Source organism: Egretta garzetta, unplaced genomic scaffold (assembly GCF_000687185.1).
Source record: "Egretta garzetta isolate BGI_Z169 unplaced genomic scaffold, ASM68718v1 scaffold573, whole genome shotgun sequence".
Taxonomy (NCBI): domain Eukaryota; kingdom Metazoa; phylum Chordata; class Aves; order Pelecaniformes; family Ardeidae; genus Egretta; species Egretta garzetta.
Window position 1 is genome coordinate 845,765 of NW_009259180.1, and position 10,123 is coordinate 855,887.

The following is a 10,123-nucleotide window of genomic DNA, read 5'->3' on the forward strand; positions in this document are numbered from 1 at the left end:
GCCCACAGTGATAGACCATGCCTGTATGCACCCCTGTTTGCCCTAAAAAAGGATGAGAGTGGCTGAGGCTCTTCCTCCTGTGCTCTTCTGCGAGTGCAGCTCAGCCAGCAAAATGCAACTTGTGGGATCTTCTCATCTGACTTCTAGTGAAGACAGCTAAGCTAACCTCCCCGGCTTTACGCTGAGCTGGCTCAGAAGCACTCGCACATGTAATTCTACTAATTGTGCTGTGCAGGCAGCAACACCCAGCCAACGTGCAATGATGGGCAGTATTGGAAGGTAATTTCTTCAACCACCAAAACACAAAAAAGGTTATCTACTTTTATGTTAACTGTAGCATTACTGGTTACCACAGTATTTTGGAACTGTTTTCAGGTCCTTGGGATTACAGTTTGGGCTTGTCTTTTCAATTGGTATTAGAAAAGGGAGCATGGGGAGGAGGAATGCAGGGAGAAGGTGGGCTACATAGCTCTGAATGCCCCAAAATATCCTGTTGTGTTCTAAGAATGTGGATTGTAAGCGACAGCAGTTTTCAATACATTTTCTGAAAGATGCTTTCCATTTTCTTACAGAAGGTTGGGCTTTTTACCTTATAAACCAAATTTGAACTCCAGCCTAAATGTTTTTATAAACAGGTTTCCTACCCCTTCCAGCCTAAGTTTTCTAAAAGATCTACTCTATATATTAGGAGCCTTACTGGTCAACTTTAAATGGCCCAAATGCAGGAGAAATTTTCCCTGAACTGTAACATGAAAAATATTAACTGCTATTGACTTCATTTGTCATTGACCATGATATTAATTCAAGCTGTTAAACAGTTAAAGTGCCAAGTGTGACAATAAAGTGATCTGGATTTTAACCTCTCGTTTTGTGATCTTTTAGACAGCCTTAAAGATGAGATGGATCTGAATGAGGAGGATGAAATTTTTACTGAAATGATGAGAGTGGTTGAAGAAAGGGACAGACTCGTGTCTGCCTTAGAGGAGCAGAGAATGAAAGAAAAAGCAGAGGACCAGAACTTTGAAAGCATTATATTGTCTAGAGGCTATCAGCTGAGCAGCATTTAAGCAGCCACATGCAAATAAATATGACGTCAGCAATATTCGTGATCATGGAGATAGTCTTCTGAAAAATGAAGGAATTAAAATTTAGAACCAGTTTATTTGGGAAACACATTGTTCTGTTATCAAAAGCTCTTAAGCAGTTCCTTTGCTCATACCGGAGTGAGTCATTCTACTACCAGCTTAAAGGATCACCGGAATACAGAATAGGACTGAATTTACCTGTCTGATGGGCATCAGGGCCTGTGAAGGGGAAGTCAGAGCTCTGTTGTTTTCTTGGAATTTTATTTTAATGCTGAAAATAGAGTTTCTGAGAAACATGATGACATCATTTAGTATTTCTGAGACAGCATTACTTTCCATCTGTTTGTCTGAATCTGTATGTGGTTTTGTTAATATTTTGGCACAGCCAAGCCATGGTGAACTATTTAAAGGCCGGAAAGCAAGCATCTTGTATAAAAATAAGGTTAGTTATTATTTCTGGTGGAGGAAGGGTCATTTGACTAACAACTACATATAAGCAGTCATTAAAACTACTATAAGTGCAGTGTCAGAAATTAATTTTCCAGGTATTTGTAAGTTTTAGTGCAGCGTGTATTTTCGAACAAGCGGTTAAAGCAATATTAAATCCCTACATTTTGTAAAATGGTAAGGGATTATTAAAGGGATGACTACCCTTAAAACTGTTACATGTTCAAAAAAGCTTTTGTATGTCACAGATTAAGGTCTTTAAAATACGCTGAATGATAACTTTAAAATTGTAATTCAGGCCCAATTAGTATATATAGGGTAGGTTTATAATTGCATGATAAAATACACCACAAAGAGTATCATGGTGCATGATGAGTGGTGTAGCAGTTAAAGATCTCCCTGAGAATAATTCCTTAAAAGGATTGCAAAAAATGGCAAGTTTATAATGTCAACGTTTGATAGAAAATATTGGGGGTATATTTAAACAACGTTTATCTTGCTGCTTAAGAATATATGCATATTTTTGCTTGAAAGAAACATCTCCTATCTTTTTTGTACATGTATTTGTAGATATTGGCAAAGCAGATGTACAGAAATTCTCTTTAGTATTCAGTGTAATTTAAGTACTTTCTTAAATCTGAGATAATTCTGATATTTGAGATTGGTAATATTCCCAACTGTATGTATGATGCACTGGATTTTCAAAGTGAAAAAACAAGGAGAAACTGGAAGACTCTTTCTTCTTGACTATCATTTTACCTCATGCTCTGAGAAGATTTGATGTTCTTGTTATTTCATGAATGGTGCTAATTTTCAGCAGTTGCCTATGGTACAGCCAAAGCTAGAAGCATTCCTGTTACAAAAGCTTTAAACTAAAAAAACCCTCTTGGTAAGTACTTGGTAAGTAGGGTAATAGATGCACTGGATCCTGTCACAATAATTTATGCATTATCTTAAGTTTTTGCTGTATTGCAAGAAATTTAAAATCGCCTTTCTAAAGAGAAAAGCAAGATTTTACTGTTGACCAAAGATAAATAATATACCTCTATTGGTGCAAAGAATACTCTATTGTTCTGCAATATTTATGTATTTATATTTATTTATTAGACTGTTTAACGAGGATAAGAGTGTCTGGGACACCAGTGTCACTCCCAGGATCCCCTGCCAACCCCAGTGTCACCCCTTGGATCCTCTGGAGCCCTGTCACCCCCTCCCATCACCCCAGGATCCCAGTGTCACCCCCAGGATTGCCCACCACCCCATGTCATGCCAAGGGCCCCCATGTCACCCCCATGTCAGTTTGGATGTTGTCTTTGATTTTCATTGATAAATGTGTATTTCTAACAGCTATGTATAGGTAAAGCTGTGCACTGTAGAGTAGATAGCTTTATCAATTTGGTAAATAATTAGCAATAAAATATGAATTAAGATATTTAAACAATGTTCTTAGTTACAGTAACTTGAAGGGATACCCTTAAAACATAGCTTATAGGGCTTTAACAATATAATTTGTCTTTTATCACAGTGGAAAGACATAGCAGAATCATTGAATGTGTTCCAAAATTGCCATCGGATTTTTTTCTTTATGTCATTCATAGGCTAAGCATACCTTCAGATTACGTTTTGATTGAGATAGATTGCAGGGATTGATTTTTTAAACTAACTATGTTACTTAAGATTGACACAAAGTACGAGCAGGCAGGGAAGCAATAAATATCTTAATTTTCTCTGTTGAGATGTGCTGGTATTTCCAGTTTTGTGGAGAAAATTTCTGGATTTTATCACTGTTCCCAGAAGCCTCATGTAATCCCATAGAATGAGACTGTCTAGAATATCTATCACAGTTTTCTGTAGAAAACAGAGAGTCATAATGCTTTCAAGGTATTTTTAATAAGTTTTAAAGCAAACTTAATAGTGCTTTGCACAGGAGGGGAATTCAGCAGAAGCCTCCAGTTATATCAGTCGAAGATTGGGTTTTTTCACCTCTACAATCTAAGAAGTCCATTCACCTTAGTGTTGCTGCCATACGAAGAGGAAGGGCAGCGTCAGAGAACTATGATGCCCTTAGTCCTGAAGAGGAGATTGCTCTCCTCTGTCACGGTCCAGCCTTCTTGCCCAGGGGAGATGCACATATGGCAATCAGCCAGATCAGGTTGCTCTCAATTGTATAGAAGCCCTGAGATTTCAGTTTAAAGCAGATACCTGTTTGGCCATAAAATCAAATGCAAAAGGGTGCTTTCCTTTTAGCTCCAAAGATTTGAGTTCTTGAGAGTATTAGAGTCAACAGAAGCTGAGAGCCATCAGTGTTTTACGGACCTCAAAAACATTCGTTGCTAAAAAGACACTTTTCTGGATGTCATGTGGTCATAACACATACTCCACCCAAAACCGTGTGTCCACCCTGGGGTAGAAAAACCTGTCAGGCTACTGTTATTCTGCCTGATATTAAGTACCTCACAAGATTAGATCAAAAAATGAACTCTACAAGTGATTTAGAAAAATAATAAACTCTTTAGTCATTTAAAGCAGGTCTTCATATATCACGAGAGTAGAGAGGAGGGGGGAAAAAAAGAGAAGCTATGTGCACTGTTCACAAGTCGATTTAACATGGTTGGCTTGTATTAGAAATGTATTTAAACATTGGTTTGGTTATGAGTTGTCTTGCTGCTCAATCTTTTTTGTAAATCGACTCACTATCTTGTAATAGATTTGTTCCTTTTTAAGTGCCTGGCGCTGTCATTTTTGGGTATAATGTGATGTGCTGGAATGTATTGACTATGTCTAAATGGACTAGATGTGAGCAATTTTCTATTTGAAAAAATAAAATTATATCTCACTCTCTGAAGTCCCTGAATCATTTCCACAGCAATTTCTCTCCACTGATATCTACAATGTAATAATATGTGCCTAGGAAAGATCTATAGGTAAGAAATTATGTCAGTCTTAATTCATATACTGGTAAGTAAATCACACCATCTTGCAGTTCACAGATTCATTTTATACTTTAGGAATAATGACACCTTGAAGTAAGAGGACATTCGACTCTACCTTTAACACCAGAGGTTGCAAACTCCATGAGATCAACAACTTCCTTGCATTCTTACATAGGAATTCACCACCTAACTTCCTCAGGCATGACATACAAACTAGAACAGCTCCTTGAAGACTTGAAGGAAAAGTGTCACTGCATGGGTCACTAAGCACTGGTGATCGAGACCTTAATTGCTAATTTTCAAATTCCACTAACTTTACCTCTACCAGGTCATCTCATTTTGTTGCTTTCTACCAGTGGGAGAGCCTTGCAGAGCAAGACAACGTGCTGCTCAAGATGAGAGAAATGGATAAGCAAGATTTGGGCTTATGTTAGTGCCTGCACCGTTGTCCCATGCTCAGTGACTCTGAACTGTTGGACAGTTCTCTCCTCTTCAGAGGACAGATGGACAGCTGCTTCTCTTCAGAGGTCAAGGTAATTTTTGGCATGTTTGAACTGATGTTTTTCTTCTCCTGTCATGTCCTTTCCCTTCCATCTCGCGTGCCTCAGAGGCAGATGGGAGTGGTGGTGACTCCTCTGATGTAAGTTCTCAGGACTGCACAGGAATTACCTGCCTGCTGGGTTTATTGGAAGTAAAATGTCAAACTTCTATCTGTGTTCAAAACCTTGCAACCACATTGACTTCTCCAGCTGTTGACAAGCTGGCTGAGGACTCGGATGTGGGTAGAAATGCCACCATAGGAATTTACTGAGGCTCCCCTCCTACTCACAGCACACATACACCCCCACCCTTGTCCCCTTTTCAAAAGATTATAGGTCTAAAAAAACGCAATTGGACAAGAAGTTCAGGAAAAGGATTTTGTAAGCCATTATTTGACTCAAGATCAATCCATTTGCCCCCAAGGTAAAGGAACATCTCACTGATTTTTAGGGTATTTGGCCAGGTTTCTCTGGGCATAGGCAACAAGCCTAGAGGTCTTGTGCTTTGAAGCCTCTGCTTTTTAGCCCAATTCATATCTGATTTCAACTAAGAATTTCACTTTAGCTTAGTAGTCTCTTTCAAGAAAGATACTCTGGTTTTTCTCTTGCTTGAGCGAGTAACAGGATGTGGCTTAGCAGATTGGAGGTTCTGTACATCTTTCAAGGCTTTGCTACTGTTAAGATCTAAAGCTGTCCCTGCTGGGTTTTGCATGGACCATGCAGTTTTTTGCATAGTTTAGCATTAGGGCTTTGCCATGTTAGCATGCAAATACTATCCCTGCAGTCTTCATGGCAGCCACTTCTCATGAACCTAGATCCTGGCAAACACTTTGTCATTAGTGAGGTATTTGCTGGATTTCCCTTAAATCTCTTTGCCTAATATTTATGAACAGATTGTGGTTTCTTCTGCTGGTTCTAATGAACTATGAAAAGAGACCTGGTGGCCCTGTGTGCCAGCAATGCATGCTGGAATATTCATGTAACACAGATGTACAAAATTACAGGCACAAGTGAAGCTTATTAAGAAAATTTATTTTTTTTTCCCCTCACTAAAACTATCTCAAGAAGACCAGACGTAAATGCAAGTAAATTTGGCCAGGTATTTATAAATAACTGATTGATGGAACAACATGTTATCAGAAGCACCAAATACCAGGATGATGTTCTCATCTTACTGAAAAGTTTTAAACCCACTTTCTTTCCTTTGAAACTTTCCAAATAATTAATCTGTGTGACTGTATACATATTATCTTTTGTCTTTCATGTACATTTTTCCTCATTGCATCTTAGCCTATCTTTTTTGCTCCTTGATGTACAACAAAATATGTATTGTACATTTTAAGAATCTGGTTAGAATTACTCTGATACTTTTATGAAACCATGTTAATTTATTATTTGTTATATTATTTATTTAAAGAGAAGATTCTTATCCCAAAGAAGTTACAAGGTAAGTAGAAAGCATAGCTCTATTTTAAATTCCAGCCTAAGCATATGCTCAATCTTAAATTCACCTTGTGAGCTGGCAATAAATTTACCCTCAAGTGTGAGTTCTGGATGATGGCGGGAATGAAAATTTGGAGCCCTTCAACCCCTGATACTGATGCTTTCTGCTGTTATAGCAGAGCCACATTGGGATGATCGGTCAGCCCTGGGCCTGTCTTATAGGGTCTGAAATCATGTGCGGCAAAGTTCTTAGGGACGTATAAACTTCCTTGCATGGGTATGGAATAAGAGATGTGGGTGTACAAATGGCAGCCAGGTGTGGCTGTGCTTCAGTCTGCTCCTTGCACTGCCTCTCCCAGCATAGTGCAGAGGTGGCCACTGCCTGCAGCCATGTGAAGAGGAGCGGGGCTTCCTGGTGAAATTCAAAAAATCCAGATCTTTTTGGGGCACTCTCAGGAAAATCCCAATCAAGAAATAGATGTTAAACATCTGCAAAGTAACTTGTACAGAAATGCCTTCTTTCCTAAGCAGGCTCTTTTAATGTGCTGTTAACTATTACTCAGGGCGGGGTGGGCACGATTCCGCAGTTAACCACACAGAATTGGCAGGTCAGTAGAAGGCTGACCGCAAATATTTAGAAAAATAAAGAGGGTAGACTTTGGTCTTGTTCTGTTCTTCCTGAAGTAAGTGAAGGGTGTTACTGCAGGCAATCACAGCACTAACAGTAGGTTGATAAAATGTTTTCGAAAATTCCACTTCCACTCTTTAACAAGGAAAATTCCACAACACTCTTTAACCCTTTTGACAAGGCTAGAGGAGAGGTACACCTGGGAGGAAAATAGTAGGAGAAGACTTCAAGGCAAATGAATGTTTATTGCACAGCCTCAACCAGCTTGGCTGACGCAGTGGTCTGTCTTACTAGCCTAGCCCATGGCGGGTATATTATGTATGCTGCTGCCTCTTCCGCCTCATTTGGGAAGTAAGACTCTGCTCGTGATGATTCTGAGTCCCATAGTAAAAGAAATAAAACCCAGGTGTGCACAAACAGATATGCAGGTGAATAAGAATTATTTGAGTATGTGGATTTAGCCTCCTTTTATTGTCCTGGCAAAAGTATACATGTGATTAGGATACAATTAATTTGAGCTACTGGTTGGCTCATTGGTAAGAACAAGGTGCTGACAGGGAGCACGGTGAGAGGTCTCGTGGTCTGCTCCAGATTTCTCTATGCCAGATGCAGCGGGGCCAGCCCGAACAGCAGCCTGCTGACTACTGTGTCCTCTGCGTGGGATCGTGGAGCATGATCATGAAGTATTAAAATATCAAATGTAAAGCAGAGCAAAAACCTAGCCAAACAAAAATCCCCACTGAATTTACATGCAGCTTTTATTTGTGGTTAAAATACTGTATAAATAAGAGCTAGGCATTTAAAATCGACATTCCTGTGTCTCCCATGACTTAGATCTTGTGTGTATCTATATAAGGCCTTTTACGCTGAATGCAGTATTAATTTAATGTTGTATGTCCATATGTATTCCCAGATCAAAAGCAAAAAAAGTAGAATATGTAGTTGTAAACTTAAGATACAGGGGAAAAAAAATGTTCTGACTATCCTCAAAGAGAAACATCATAAGTGGAAAAGCACTGCAATAATGTTATACCCAAGGAACTGCAAATAAATTCTGAAAGAAACCCATAAAAAATCCCAGTAAACTTAAGTCTGTCTGTTGCTTTAGCATTATTACTTAAAGCACACAGTATTTGTGTTTCCAGATCTGATAAAGTTGATTTAAAACACATTAAGTTTAATTTAAAATTTATTTTGTCCTTGTGATGTGAAACACTCATAGCTCATGAGGCTATTAAATAAGTAATTTTGCACTTGCCGTTAATTTGCATATGCTGAGTGTAGTGAAATAGGAAAGAAAGATGTCTTGTGTGAGACTTGGCAAATGCATGTTGAATTCTGACTTTCCTGCACTGCCCAACCCTGTTACTGTTCATGAGGTATCTGGCTTGTGCTTTCTGCCTTTAGCACAAACTTAGTGGTACAAAGGCAAGTGCACTTGCGCTTGCCAAAATGCTGTCTCTGCTGCTGTGCCCGCAAAATCCTATACTGACATCGATGTAGAGCATATGCGTCCAAACGGAGATTTAGTTGGGGCATTGCTCTGTTTGTAAATGCCACAGATTGACGTGCGTATGAAAAAGGGCTTGACGTATTTATTTCTCCTCCTTTTGAAATAGTCTTAATGTTCTTAAAAATTATTCAAAGCTGTTCATGTCCTAATCCATACGTTGTGTGAGTAGCATTCCGTAAAAATGTGTGAAATTTGGACTGTTCTGTAGACAACAGCCCTGAGACACAATTGGTGCTACGAGCCAGAGAGCAAATGGAAGGGAAGGAGAGATTGTGCCCAGGCTTGGGCTCCTTCCTGCTTTTAACTGGTGGCAGTATGGATGAACAACAGTTTTTCTCCTGGGCATATACTAACTGCATGCAACAAATACACATTGATGTCTACCCCTCATCAGCTAACCAATGTTACCAGCTTGTAAAAACACAACAATTATTAGCCGATTTAGAAATATTCTCATGGTAATTTCATTTCACTTATTATGCCTAATAGATAGCTAGATATTTGCATGAAGTGTGTATGGCTTTTTGCCTGAATTGTTAATCGAGTGATTAAGTGGTAAGTGAAAGTAGTGCATCCAGACGACATTAATGCTGTTCCAGTTCTGGGTGCCTCCTGAACCAGTCACAGCAAATTATCTGTTTTAAAGCTACTTCTCTCTTAAGCTACTCATCTGCAAATCAAAGCAGGACTGGTATAGGCAATCTATCATGCCAAGTCACCTTTCTTTCCCAGTGGCTTTTATACTGGTCTGACTACAGCAGTCAGTTTCTTTTGAAGTGGATACAACGATGCCCTGCCGCCTCTGACCACAGACATAGCCAAAAACCTACAGGCAGAAGAGCTTGTCCTCAAGACTGAAACATACATAGTAAGCTTGAGCTTTAACTGGCACAAAACTGTTTTGTAACACTTTATTGCCTCATTAGTTCTCTTCTATCAGTGCTGACCACAGGGTGTAGAACCATCTGCCTGCAGCTGCGACCCCCGCCATCCTTCCAGAGCCTTCACTTACAAATAGTCGGGGATGAATTGAGCTCTCTGAGCCCTGGTCCTGCCTGTCCCTACCTGCGTTTAATTTTTGGTACCCGCGTTAACTAGCACTCGTGTGTGTGATCACCTACATTGGTGCGTTTGACCAAGCAGCCTGATGTAGTGGCTGGCTCCACCGCAAGGCTGTTCAAAGGTGGATGGACTACGGGGGGTGAGGTACTGTCCTGTTTCTCAGTGTACAGCTGGCCACCCAAAACGCTGTGGGTACCCCTGCTGGGAGGGGAGGGTGGCCTTCATACCACCCCAGCCCTCCTCGAGGCCCAGCCTGGCTCCTGCTGCCAGGCTTTCTTCTTCCTGGGGCTGTGTCAAACACTGTTTTCCGGAGCCGGAGGGACCAGACCCCGCGGGCAGGTAAAAGGAGGACCATCGGCCCATGGCTGAACCCCTTGAGCAGGGCAGGCAGGGGCGGCCCTTGGGCTGAGGAGAGGGGGGCGTTGGGCTGGGGCAGTGGGCGTCAGGTGGCCGTTGGGCTGAGGAGAGGGGGC

The 10,123-nt window shown here is 40.4% G+C and overlaps 1 protein-coding gene across 1 annotated transcript in view; it reads left to right on the top strand.

Annotated features, from left to right (window-relative positions):
* Positions 1–7,377: 7,377 nt before the first annotated feature.
* Positions 7,378–10,123, top strand: part of PARVA (parvin alpha) — a 67,982-nt gene continuing 65,236 nt past the window's right edge. Inside the window, exon 1 of the mRNA XM_009635660.1 lies at positions 7,378–7,384. Within this exon, the coding sequence (XP_009633955.1) occupies positions 7,378–7,384 (7 nt within the window). The remainder of the gene's footprint in view (positions 7,385–10,123) is intronic.